Below are 14,851 nucleotides of genomic sequence, written 5' to 3'. Positions count from 1 at the left end.
AGCTTTAAATAATCTAGCTCCTGTTACTCTAACCAATCTTCTGTCTCACCACAATCCAACCCACTCTTTAAGATCTCAAAACTCAAGGCTTCTGGTATTACCTAGAAAAGCGGTCTACTAAAGGAGGTTGAGCCTTCTCATTTATGGCTCCTAAACTCTGGAATAGCCCTTCTAATAATGTTCGAGGCTCAGACACACTCTCTTAGTTCAAAACTAGATTAAAGACCTATCTGATTAGTAAAGCATACACACAATGCATCAAACAACGGTATGATGCATGAGTGTGCTCCACGCAGGTGAGTGGGCTTGACAAACCACCTGTAGGACTCACACCACCTGTCTTAATGTACCCGATATTTTGTTAGAAATACTCGTATGCTCTACATGTTTGTTTCTGTGTTCTGTACTATTTTTCATTTATAGCACTTCATTTTTGCATTTTGTGTTTATATACACTATGAACAGCAGCTACGCAAATTATTTTCTTTATTCTCCATTTCCACCTAGGGATACTCTTCCCGAGGCCTCTAGAGAGGCAGTGCCATTGCTGCGATTCAAGACCTGTGAAGAAATGATGCCAAGGTGTCTATAATCCTGGACCAGGCCATATCCTGAGCTGATGCTGCAGTGGTCAAGGAGAAGTGGACAGCATGAGACAGACGACAGACAAGTCCTCACATTGATCCCGTGGGCCAGTTTGATCACCTGATGACCTACTCACACCAGCAGTTCTCCACAATGGGACGTCCAGTGTTCTCCAGCCTCCACTGGAGGCACTGGAGCCTAAACTGCAGTTCTGCACAGGAAGTTTGGCCAGAGGAGAAATGGTCGTGCCCAACTGAGCCTGGTTTCTCTTGAGCTTTTTTCCTTCACTTTCGTCAACTGGTGAAGTTTTGTTCCTCGCCACTGGCTTGCTTGGTTTGGGCCTTGTGGAGCTGCGACTGGACTGACACATTTTCAATTTACTAGAACTTCTATGTTAAGCTGCTTTGACACAATCTACATCGTAAAAGCGCTATAGAATTAAAGATGAATTGAATTGAATTGAATCAACAACAGATCATAGTTGACAACAGTCCGAGTAGTACATTTCTTTAGGGCTTCTCCAAACTGTAACTAAACTGTAACCAAACTGGATGTGGCAAAGACAGTGAAGGTGTACCTATTAGAGAGTCCACAGCCGAAGATTTTCACTGCTGGCACTATTGAAACAGACATTTGGCATTGCACGAGTGAACAAAGGTTTGGCTATAGCAACCCGGCCATTTATACGGACCCTGTGGAGCTACCAATGAACAGTACTGGTGGAAACAGGAGAGCTGAGGTGCACATTTAATTCTCCTGTGAGTACAGCGGCTGTGGATACAATCAGGGTTAGCACCCAGACATCCCTTTTAGACAGCTTCCTCCTGCGCCTACTGTTATTCCTGTTGGATGTGGTTCATCCTTCTTGGTGGTATGCTGATATTACCCTGGATACTGTTCTTGATACATCACAAAGACTTGCTGTCTTGCTCACAGATGCACCAGTGAGACATGCACAAATAATTTATACTCTTTGAACTTATGTCACCCATAATGCTGTGTGCATTGTAATATTTTAAGCAAAATTGTGCTATTATTATGCTAATTAAACACACAAGCTCTGCTCTTACTGGTGGAAAGTGCAATCATTGAAGATTGGCCACCAGGCTGATAAAATTTAGCTATACTGCAGTGTTTCAGATTCATTGTCCAAAACCTGTGTGTGTGTGTGTGTGTGTGTGTGTGTGTGTATGTGTGTGTGTATATACAGCATGAACTTAGCAAACTTTTACAACTATTCTGGTATTCCAGCCATTTAATTTACTTAATGAAAACTTCTGAGGAGGAAGGTACATTTTATCTTAGTAATGCGAAAGCTCTTGGTGTGTGTGAGTGCTGTATTACAGCGATAGCATCTCTTTACAGAAAACCGTGAGTCACCACAGCTCTGAACATTAGGATGACAGAGCTGGAGTCATTCCAGAGCAGACTAATCAATCACAGACCGATTAAACAGAGTCACCTTCACAGACTCAGCAGCGCCACACACACACGCTGACATCAACCTGACTCAGCCACTAAAGCAGAGTAATCGGAGTCCTCTCACCTCTCGTTTCATTACATCATGAGCTCAATAATGACCTCAGCAGCGCTTTATGTTTGCTAAAGATATTCTGGTAAAGAGCGGCCCCAAATCTATTTGAAACTTTGGTGACTTTGCACTAGATTAAATATCAAGTCGGTCTGATCACAGTTGCTTTAATGTCACTGCAGAAATGACTCATAAAAGTCCAACAGTGAAGTTTCAGTGGGTCACAGTTCTGCTGTTTTTGGGGTTCAGGATTGAAACAATTACAGCATACTGCACTATATCACTGCAAAATTTGCCTTCCTTTTTTAGAGTTTTTGTATTGTAAAGTCCAAATATCTACCAATTCTTAAATCAAGAAGCATTTTCTAGACAAGCGGAACATATGGTCTTGTTTTCATAAATATTAAGTCAAAATTAAGTTAGTTTTTCTTTAAAACAAGTAGAGTAACAAACCTACACTGGTCTCATGGTTTTGTTCGGTTATGATTATCATGCCATCGATTCGGTTCAATTCGATATCTCGGTGCATCAACGATGCTTTCCATATACAATTTTATATTTTAGTTCACAGCACAACAATTCTTCAATTAAAAAGTATAAATATATATATTTTTTTATTAGTGGTTGGCCGTTATCGGCATTAACGTACTGCGTTAAAAAATATTGTCGTTAGTCTATTCTTAAAGTATGGTTGGGAGCTGGGTCTATTCTATGAAAGCTATGATGACTTTGAGTGAATTGAAATTGAGTGAATGACATTTACCATAATCGATGGTGTGCATGGCATGTCATGATTATAAAGGTTTATAAAGGTTTCATGAAAGTATGATCACCACCTTTGAGTTTAGTGTTAGTGTCATTTAAATATAATTTAAAAAAACATTGGGTATTGACACCCCACCAGCATATTTAAAGTGCTTTTTAGCTTAAAAAACAAACAAAAAAAAAAACAAAAACAAAAAAAACAAAAAAAAAAACTCAATATAGCAACAGTTCTTTTTTAAATTATTGGTTATTAGTAACTAAAATGACATTTTATATTTTACACATTTGATGAATAAATCACACTGTCAAAACTGTATATTCATGGAGCATGCTCTCACTAAACATTAATAAATGAGTTCTCACTCACATGAAGGATCGTTTGGCGTTTGCTTGTTAATATATTCATTGAAGTCCATCAGGAACTGGGTGTTGTTGGATGAGACTTTGAGGTCTTTGCAGTATTCCCTGAAAACAAAAAAGGTGATATCAGTACAATAAGGTCTAAAATATTCAAAGAATGTGAAGATTTGAACCAATTTTTTTGCCTCTGCCATGTCTGTGAGATCCATTGTAAAGGGGAGTGAAGTGTGGGTCTGAAGGTGTGAATTTATAGGCCTTCAAAGACCAATAGAGTCTAGAAACAGCCCAAATAAACCTGTCAAGACTAAACCCTGTAGGAGGTCTGCTGTTTCTGCTGTGTGTGTGTGTGTGTGTGTGTGTGTTTGTGTGTGTGTGTGTGTGTGTGTGTGTGTGTGTGTGTGTGTGTGTGTGTGTGTGTGTGTGTGTGTGTGTGTGTAAACGTGTGTTACCTGGGCGCAATAAAGGTGTATCCAAACTCCTCAAATTTCTCCTGTTGAATTGTTTCAAAAACTAGAGAGTGAAATACACAGAGAGAGAGAGAGAGAGAGAGAGAGAGAGAGAGAGAGAGAGAGAGAGAGAGAGAGAGAGAGAGAGAGAGAGAGATAATAAATATTCAAAACTAAATAATTCACTAAATATTTCACTATATAGTGAAATGAATATTTTGTTATGACACATTTGTAAATCTCAGCTACTTTAATTCAACTACTGTTTTCACTACAACATGTATAAAATTAGCCAAAACTAGTTTGAAATGGTCTGCCAAAGCTGGTCTGTGAGTCCAGCACAGTGTGCCATGGTGGTCTTCAGCACATCTACAGTGCCTGGCATTCACACAATTTCTAAAACCAGCAAACAGTGTTGAGCATATTAAACAAAAATTAATGGCGAATTGGCCATTAGTTGGTCTACCTAACATACATTTCTAAAATAGCCTAAAAACCCTCTCAAAGTAGCTAATCAGACTAGTCTGAAGGTGCAACACAAATTATGTCAAGGTGTTCTTCAGCTGGACTGAAATCAACAGCTGTCCACCAAACCATTTAAACCAGTGAACAAAGCAACCTGGTAGACCAACAAATGTGTCAAGCAGGTCATCAGATGGTCTACAGATAAATAAATTGATTTTAAAAATGGAGCTCACAAATATAGCTGGTATAAAAGCGCCAAAATCCATAGAACCAAGTCTTTGAGACAAAAAAGAAAAGACAAGCTGTCTTTAGAAGGTTTAGCTAGTAAACAGAAAGCCTAAAAACCCTCTAAAACCAGCAAACGGACCAACATTTAATTCCATAAGCTGTACTATCTGACATAAATGGCTAAAACAGACCAAAACCCTCTAAAACAAGAAAAGAGAGTTAGTTAGTTAGTTAGTTAGTTAGTTAGCATTCACAGCAAAAAAAAAAAAAAAACCTTCAAAAACACTCTAAAACCAATCAACAAACCAAGCTGGGAGACCAACATTGGATGGCAATCTTGTCATCAGCTAGCATAAACAGCTTAAAAAGTATCCCAAAAACCTACTAAAATCAGAACTGACGACCAACAATGAATGGCAAATATGCCCTCGGTTGACTAAGCTGACATTCATAGTTGAAAAAGCCCCCCCAAAATATCTAAAACCAATTGATAGACCAGACTAAGAAAGCAACATTGCATGTAATTCTAGACTTTAGCTGGTTTAACTGGCTATCAGCTGAACTATCTCACATAAATAGGCCACATATAATCCGTTTTAAACTATCAAAACTAACATGGGAGACAAAAAAATATGTAAAAGATGTCTAGCTAGCATCCATGGCTAAGACCCAAAACCCTATGTAAGCAGAGGACAGGCAAGCCTGGGAGATAATGTATAAAAAGCCTCTAAACCCTTAAAAAAACTGCAAAAAGACCAGTAATAAAATAATTAGATAAAAAAGTTGGGTCTACCCAACAAACGTTTCTAAACTAGCCTAAAAACCCTCTCAAAGTAGCTAATTACATTAGTCTGTAGGTGCAACACAAATTATGTCAAGGTGGTCTTCAGCTGGACTGAAATCAACAGATCTAAGAAGTCCACCAAACCATTTAAACCAGTGAACAAAGCAACCTGGTAGACCAACAAATGTGTCAAGCAGGTCATCAGATGGTCTACAGATCTAAATTGATTTTAAAAAAGGAGCTCACAAATACAGCTGGTATAAAAGCGCCAAAATCCATAGAAGCAAGTCTTTGAGACCAACAAAGAATGCCAAGCTGTCTTTAAATGAATATGGTAAAAGGAAAAGAGCAAACAGACCAGCCTCAGACACAAACAATGAAGGAAACTGGCCTTTGGCTGGTATAGCTGGCATTCAGAGCTCAAAAATCCCCAATAACCCTTTAAAAACTACTCCAAATCGTGGGAGACCAACTTTTTACCATGAGCTGGACTATCTGACATAAATAGCTAAAACAGACCAAAACCCTCTAAAACAGGGATGCCCAAACTCGGTTCCGGAGGCCTGGTGTCTTGCAGATTTTAGCTCCAACTTGCCTCAACATACCTGCAAGTATGTTTCTAGAAAGTCTAGTAAGAGCTTGATTAGGTAGCCCAGGATTAGGTAGCCCAACTTGCCTCAACATACCTGCAAGTATGTTTCTAGAAAGTCTAGTAAGAGCTTGATTAGGTAGCCCAGGATTAGGTAGCCCAACTTGCCTCAACATACCTGCAAGTATGTTTCTAGAAAGTCTAGTAAAAGCTTGATTAGGTAGCCCAGGATTAGGTAGCCCAACTTGCCTCAACATACCTGCAAGTGTGTTTCTAGAAAGTCTAGTAAGAGCTTGATTAGGTAGCCCAGGATTAGGTAGCCCAACTTGCCTCAACATACCTGCAAGTATGTTTCTAGAAAGTCTAGTAAAAGCTTGATTAGGTAGCCCAGGATTAGGTAGCCCAACTTGCCTCAACATACCTGCAAGTATGTTTCTAGAAAGTCTAGTAAAAGCTTGATTAGGTAGCCCAGGATTAGGTAGCCCAACTTGCCTCAACATACCTGCAAGTGTGTTTCTAGAAAGTCTAGTAAGAGCTTGATTAGGTAGCCACAGGTGTCTGATTGGGTTAGGTGTCTGATTGTGTTAAAACTAAACTTTGCAGGGCACCGGTCCTGCAGGACCAAGTTTGGATACCTCTGCACTAAAACAAGCAAAGAGAGTTAGTAAGTCAGTTAGTTAGTTATTTAGTTAGTTAGCATTCACAGCTAAAAGAAAAAAAAAAAAGATTCAAAAAGACCCTAAAACCAATCAGCAAACCAGGCTGGGAGACCAACAATGTATGGCAATAGCTAGCATAAATGGTTTAAAAAATATCCCAAAAACCCACTAAAATTAGAACTGAAACTGACTAACCAACAATAAATAGATCAACAATAGACCAACAATGAATGGCAAACTTGCCCTCGGTTGACTAAGCTGACATTCATAGTTGAAAAAGCCCCCAAAAATATCTAAAACCAATTGATAGACCAGACTAAGACAGCAACATTGCATGTAATTCTAGACTTTAGCTGGTTTAACTGACTATCAGCTGGACTATCTCACATAAATAGGCCAAATATAATCCGTTTTAAACTATCAAAACTAAGATGGGAGACAAAAAAAAATATGCAAGATGTCTAGCTAGCATCCATGGCTCAGCCCCACAGGCACAGGAAAATGAATAAAAAGCCTCTAAACCCTTATAAAACCTGCAAAAAGACCAGTGATCATTAGCTAAAAAAGTTGGGTCGATCAGCTGGACTATCCCACATAAATCAATTATAACCCCTTTTAAACTAACAAAATTAACAAGGGAGACCAAAATATGTAAGATGTTTAGTTAGCATCCATGGCTAAGCCTCAAATGCCTCAAAACTCTTATAAAACCAGCAAATAGACCAGTGATGTGTGAGCTGGAACAGGTGGTATAATTAGCTAATAACTAGCAAAAGAGTCCAGATTAATAGACCAGCAAATCATCTTTTTTAACAGGAATATCACATGTAATCACATTATATTCATCACACCAGTGTCTAGATGTTGCTATTAGCATTGGACAAGGAAAAAACCCATAATGGTTGATTTGACAGAACACATTTTAAATGAGAAACTGTAAAAAAAGAAATGTTAAACAACCAAAAGCAATAAGTAACAACATCCAAAAAGAATGCAATGTTTGAAGATTTATGAAATGTGCTTGTGAGGAAAAACTGATTATGTTATTTACACACACACAGACAGATGTGACATGACTACTCTGGGAAAAAAGGCATAAAAAAAGAAAGACACATGCAAATGACTGAAAATAAAATGCTACAAGGAGTGATGAATGAAATACAATGTGAAGATCAGAAAAGAGGAGGTTGCGATACTTGCCCTTGTTTCCTGTGGTGAAAATCCAACCAATCAGAACATAAAGAGAAAGACAGAGTTACAACATCTTTCATACTCTGAGAAGATATCCAACATTGTAAAGCGGTTACTCTGAAAACAGCATTTCACATAAAACATGCTTATGGAGATGATGGCAGTTTTAGACTCAACCAAAGCCTGGACAAACAATAAAGGCTGTGTTTGAGATTACAGACGTGAAGAAATGGATGCAGACAGTCCTTCCATTCCATTCCCATTCAACACTTTTCATAAGAAAGTTACGAGGGGAGTGAGTAGAGAGTTTGGCAGGAATGGTAAGATAATTCTGACGCTTGATGAAAACCTTAAATGACATGATGGTTGAACAAATTGACATGCAATATTCACGATCAGCAAAAAAGGTCAGCCAGTGTTTGGTGAAGTCACATTTTTGTGCATCGCACATGCAATAAGTCACTAATATGAACCAGCAGATCATTCCACAAACTAAAACAGAACCAGACCATCTCAGTTTACTAGAGAAGTTACTATGCCTGGAAACTACACTTTCACCAAGGTAAACAATGGAATCAACCTATTTAAGAGCTAGAAAAAAGAACTCAAATTAGTCAGATGCATTTAACTAACTACGCCTTAATATATTGTGGAACAATGGCCTGCTGTGAGTAACATTGTGTTCTTGGATGATGATTGAGGCAATTACTTCGAAAGTTGTAAAATCTATTATGAAGATCACTAGAGGGCCAAAAGAAACCCAATAGCGCTAGAACCAATTTATCTACTTTTACTAAAGGCATGAGATGCCATTCATTGCTGAATTCAATAAGGTTAATGTGGCTAATTTTGAATTTGGCTTGTTGGATTGACTTTAAGAGCCAAATTGATTCATTCACCAAGGTTCACCAAATCTGTACTTCAAACTTGAAGAAGCCAATCAAGATTGGCTATTATTAGTTTGATCAAGGTTGTAGCAAAACTCTGTGGTAGTATCCCAAATCACCCCATATAACCTTAAATAATACACAATTTGAGCGCGCAGCCAGTTATATTGCTCTCCAAAACCATAGTGGAGATTCTGAAGTGCGCTCAATCATTCAATCCAGGCTCATTGCAGATCCGTACCCGGGTCTAGATTTCTGGGCACAGTGAAATATGCAACTGCATTTTCTTGCAGTTTTTACAGACGCCGCTGTGTACACTTTTTGATGATCTAAAACTTCTCTTGAGTGTCCTTTCCTCACATAAATCCACCAGAGGGTGCAATATATACTTCAGCCAACCAGGCGAGCTTGCTTTGGACTGACTTACTTTTCAAAGGCAATCCATAAAAAGAAAAGCTGTCACAGCTGGTTTCTGTAACGATTCTTCACCCGACTCAAACCTTGTTGTCGTGGTCAACTCCACTCCACATTCCAAGTCCATCGGCGTACGCGTTGAGCTACCGGGCAAATTGATAACACCAGAAAAAGCCGTCCACACTGAGGTAAGCAGGTAATGCTAAAGAAACAGAAGCTATTGGTGGCGTCATACCGCCCTATAGCGCTCGTTTTACAGAAGAAGTGGAGCCAGACATACCTCTGGGTTCATAATTTGCAGTCTCCATAAATGTAGACAGGGGTACATATCCAAAATGAGCCTGTGTTGCAATCAACCCCACAATACACCATTCATACATACACTCAACGGCTAATACCCATAATGCACTGTGAGAGTTTGAATGCCACACATGCCCACAAGATGGCATCCACAGCACAATCTTATTGTATTATTTAATTGCTCCAGTGAATTAAGTGCTCGATTTCACTCATTCGTTTTCATTCCATTTCATGGACTATTAGTGGACTAATGCAGGGAATAGTGAATTATGGTATAGGGTGTGAATTCAGATACAATATATGTGACATTGAGCCTCCAGAGTCAAATTTGATGAGCCCTGTTTGATATTTTTTAAGTGATGCCCTATAAAGCTCTTAATAGTGGCAGTCTAAATGAAGAACTTTACATGGCAAAATAAAGCAAAACCAATCTCAATATCATAACAATGCCATATTAGAGATAAGGATATCATAAACAATTGGCAATGGGCTCTTTTGAACCAAGAATGCACCAAAAACTACCTCTTAAAACCTTTGCAACTGCACAGAAATGCTTTTAAAATAGCTCAGAACTTAAGAACTGCATGGAAGAAAAAAAAATGTATGAACAATGCATGAGAGAGAGGTCCTCAAAAATGTAAATGTCTTGAAATTCAAAAATGTATTTAAAAATAAATGTCCAATATACATAAATTCTATTCCAGAATATAATCCACATCCATATAGTGTACAGTTGCTCATTAGCTCTGCAAAAGCACAACTTCTGCTCTGAAAAACAAGAACAGCCTTCATCCAATGATTGCGAAGTCGTAATACAGTCTGTGTGTCTGTGCATGTCAAATCGGGGTGGTATTATGCCCTTGTTTGTTTTCAAATGTGTGTTTGAAGCTTCTGTCAAAGTGTCAATGAGTTAATGGCTCCACATCTGTTCAGAGTTTGCCAGCAAAACACAATTAGGATGTTGGATTCTTCTCTTCTCAAACGAATCTGCTCTCCAACACATGTGAGGCTAATCATGTCGAGACATCCAGAACTTGTAATTTCCACAATCTACCAGGTCCAAGTGCCCGAGTCCATCATCACAGGTTTCAGTTACGACCAGCCATAAGGACACGTCCCTCGAGAGAACTCTGTGTTCACCTGTTCTTCTCATTACTTGCTCTACACGGCTCCCAAAAGCCACACTTCTCTCGTTCTGCATGTCTGAAGTTTACATTCGGCTTTCGACTTTGGTCATACAAGCCCCGTGGAGCTTCTAAGGTATCCAGGAGCACTCTTAAGACCACCGCAAAGACCTGACCCCTGCACCGCTGCCTCTTTCCCCTCTCTCAATAACCATATGGACCTGGCTCTTTACGAGCCCGTAAACCTACGCCAGGATCCTTTACGACGAGAAATTGAGAGAGAGAGAGAGGGGGAATAAGAAGAGGAAGAGAGCGAGAGACGCCGCGTGCTCACACATTTCTGCGGTAGCACACTTCAGGATACAGAAATATCAGTCTTAGCACATTAACACACACCCAAACACTCTCGCACATCATAAATTAGATGCACAATTATAACTGGCGTACAAAACATCAAATTGGCAAAGGTTCCCGCTTCAAGTAGCTGAGTGTTACTGCTTACAAGCCACAGCATGACCTCTTGTGGCCCCGTTTTGGTCTTCAAAACCTGCTTTGCTCAATGTTTCACCAGCTAAAATTTCCTTTGTTGGCTCCCTAGCTCGGAATGACTAAAGTTGAAGCTATGTGATCTTACGAGGCACTGTTATGCTAAAATAATTACGCTGATGAGCAGTGAGAAGGGGAAAAGCTTCTGGCTCGAAGCTCTGCATTCTAGTGTGATCCATGTGGATGGCCTCTGTGCAAGAATAAAACTCATAATTCATTGCACAATCCTTTGTGCTGCAGACCTGAAGGATGAACCAAATTATGCAGCTTGTCAAGGAAAGGTGTTGCTTTTGTTTTTCAAAGAAATTTGGATTGTGAGTATTACCAGATGTAGTTTTCTGCTGCTGTAGCATCTGCTTTAAAACTAGACATGGATGTGCATTCAGAGATGCTCTTGTTATTTGAGTTAGTCTCCTTTTTTTCCAGATTGAACCAGTTTGACCATTTCCCTCTAACAATAATTCCTTCCATTTCTCCTCCCTGTATTATACCAAACAAGTAACCTTGAAACTCAAATACTCTAATGGATTGTTAGACTGCATTAATCAGGGCAACTGGAGCTGGGAACATCCCAATAAACACTGTAATTTGAATGGCATCTGAAATACAAATGGCATCCTTATCACAAGGTTTAAATCAGGGATGTTCAAACTCAGTCCTGGAGGGTCAGTGTCCTGCATAGTATTGCTCCAACTTCCTTCAATACACCTGCCTGGACGTTTCTAGTATACCTAAAAAGAGCTTGATTAGCTGGTTCTGGTGTGTTTAATTAGGGTTGAAACTAAAATATGCAGACACCCCTGGTTTAAATGATCTTGGATCCGGCCCATATCCAGAGCAGACATTTGTTGTAGCAATCGAATCAGCACAACCCTGAATCCCGCAAAGACCCCAGTAACAGGTAAATCTTTCCATTGATCCCGTCGGCTAGTCTGAACACCTGCCATGTGACCTATTTGGACCTTTTCCATGATGGATGTTTATTCTAAAGCCTCTTGTGTCCAGACTTCAGTTCTTCCTTTTACTTTTGGCCAAAGAAGAACTGGTTGTCCCAGCTGAGCTTGGTTTCTCCTAAAGTTTGTTCTCCATTTCCTTCAATCCATGGAGTTTTGGTTCCTTGGCACTCCAATACTTTGATTTGAATACGAATAAGACAATCCTCTGATTAAAAGTCTACCATGTAAACAGAGATTTTTGATAACCTCAATGCAACCAAAGTCACAATCGTAGTTAACACTAATCGAATAAATCACATTATTGAAGTGCAGTACAGACATGTAAACACCTTAATCAAACTATTACCGTCATGTAGGACTTTTCTCCACATATCGCAACAGGATAGTCCATTCACACATGGTTGTTTGACACTGTTTTCTCTGCACCTAACAAGTCAGTTCATAACCGCAAACGCCCGCATCTCCAAAAGCCCAAGTGCAAGCAAAGTGAACTCCTACACCTGCCATCAATGAATAAAATTAAACAAATGTTGTCTGGGAAATGCAGAGGTTTTCTTTCCATTCTTCGTGCTGTATCAAATCCCAATAAAACAACTTTCTCCTATCATTCCTTACTTCAGACTCTCATCCAACCCCTCAGAGTTTGTCACAGGAGCAGGAATTTCTGTTAACCCTCTGGGGTCTGAGGTGATTTTGGGGCCCCTAAGATGTTTGGTAACACCTTATTTTGATGATCCATTTAAATATTAGTAAACTGTCTCTTTAATATCTGTTTATATATATATATATATATATATATATATATATATATATATATATATATATACAAAACACTGAATTGGTGGCCTGAATACAACTTTTGAGTAACTAGTGGTGTAGGCCTGAATATTTACTTCACAATTATGTGAAAATTATTCAGTTCTCTCATAAAAAAAAAAAAAAAAAACATTACAATGATTTACATTTTGTAATGTTAATTTTGGGTCAGAATACTGCATGCGTGGGAGTGACAATGGTCATAAATAATTTACACCTGAAGAGACAAAAGACACTTCCCCACTGGCTAAAGTTCACCCATCAAGGGCATTGTAAAGCAATGTCCAGCTGCAAAAGCTAGCCCAAACTAAGTGCTTCTTGTATTACTTGCTGTATTATGACCACGTAAATACTATGGGTAAACAATGTATGTGCACTTAAACAGCATGCACAAAAATACAATTGAAATTGTATAAAACAAGTTTGCAAAACTGTTGTAATAAATAAAATCTTGTTAATTAATGCAGCATTTAATAATAATTTCTGAATGACTCTGAGACACTAAAGTAGCGTAATGACAAAAGCTTAATGAATGAATGAAATGGAGTTAAATTCTCTGTGATGACTTCTAGAGGTATCCATAATCCTGGACCGGGCTGTATCCTGAGCAGATGCTGTGGCAGTCATGGAGGAATGGAGTGTATGAAACCTGAAAAACCCCAGTGACAGACGAGTCTCCGCATTGGTTCCGTGGGCCAGCCTAAACACCCGTCAGTGACCTACTCACACCTGAAGCTTCTCCACAATGGACGTCCAACGTTCTCCAGCCTCCAGCACCTAGAAATGGTCGTGCCCAACTGAGCTTGATTTCTCTCAAGTTTTTTTCCTTCACTTTCGTCAATTGGTGAAGTTTTGTTCCTCGCTATTGGTGCCACTGGCTTGCTTTATTTGGGATTTGTGGAGCCGGCATCGATGGATTTGATCTTCAGTGTATGGACTTTCAGCAGTGAGACACATTTTCAATTTACTAGAACTTCTATGTGAAGCTGCTTTGAAACAATCTACATTCTAAAAGTGCTTTAGAAATAAAGATGAACTGAATTGAATAGAATGTTAGTGTGCTAAAATCCTAATATATCAGCAGTTGAAACATTGAGACCAGCCCGTCTGGCAGCAATAACTATGCCATGTCACTTTTCTTCCTCATTCTAATACTCGATTTGATTTTCAACAGACTTGTCTTGATCACATTTACATGTTGTATTTCCATGGCTTATAAATCAATTCTAGTATGGAATCTGTTACTTTGACATTAGCACTCTATGTTTTCAAGGTTTTTCTTTTTACATCTCCAACTGAGCGTGCATGTTTAGACAAGCACCAAACACTGTCAGCAATTAACCGACTGATGTTTCACAGACCAAGCATAAATAAATATGACACTCAAACAAACAGATGAGTTAAGCTTTGAAAACTAATCTACAATCATGCATAAATAAAAAAAAATGTAAATAGTGTCAATAAAAATGGCTACAAGCAAGGCGGCAGACAGTAAGGGAACTTTCAAAAAGATAGAAAGATAGTACTTGCCCCATTGTGCTGTTTCATTTAAAGATGGAAAGCAAGAGTGGAGAGATCAGAGAAAGTTTAGCAAAAAAGATTATGATTTGATGCACATGTGGATTTCATTCATTCATTCATTCATTTATTCATTCATTCATTCATTCATTCATTCATTCATTTTCCTTCAGCTTAGTCACTGATTTATCAGGGGTCGCCACAGTGGAATGAATCACCAACTATTCCGACATATGTTTTCCAGCTGCAACCCAAAACTAGGGACATTTTAGTCCATCCAATTCACTTATAGAGCATGTCTTTGGACTTTGGGGCAAAATAGAGCACCCTGAGGAAACCCACGCAAACATGGGGAGAACTTCACACAGAAATACCGACTGGTCCAGCTGGGACTAGTGTTTTCACAATACTGGAATTTGGTACCAATCGGTACAGAAATTTTAAAAACGTCCATTTCCTGTTAACATTTAAGAGCTGCTTAGTACGTCCTTAAACAGCGCTGATATGATATTGTGTTCACATGCTCAACAGAAATGACTGTGATTGACCGCGAATGTCATCAGTTCACCAAACTCACTGCTGTAAACACAGATACAGGGACACTCGAGCATTTCAAAGCCATGAAGATCAGCTGGTCTGTCTATGAGCTGACATAAGAGCAGGGCTTAATTTGTGCCGGAACAAGCC

At 39.0% G+C, this 14,851-nt stretch overlaps 1 protein-coding gene across 1 annotated transcript in view; it reads right to left on the bottom strand.

Annotated features, from left to right (window-relative positions):
• The window catches only part of LOC130245362 (voltage-dependent calcium channel subunit alpha-2/delta-1), a 220,288-nt gene that overhangs the window by 37,468 nt on the left and 167,969 nt on the right, over positions 1-14,851 (bottom strand). The window contains 2 exon segments of the mRNA XM_056478029.1: positions 3,249-3,346; positions 3,691-3,751. Coding sequence (XP_056334004.1) covers positions 3,249-3,346; positions 3,691-3,751 — 159 coding nt within the window.

The sequence above is a fragment of the Danio aesculapii genome, chromosome 18, assembly GCF_903798145.1.
Source record: "Danio aesculapii chromosome 18, fDanAes4.1, whole genome shotgun sequence".
NCBI classification, from domain to species: Eukaryota; Metazoa; Chordata; class Actinopteri; order Cypriniformes; family Danionidae; genus Danio; species Danio aesculapii.
The sequence above is the reverse complement of the archived record's forward strand: the minus strand, read 5'-3'. Positions and strand labels throughout refer to the sequence as shown.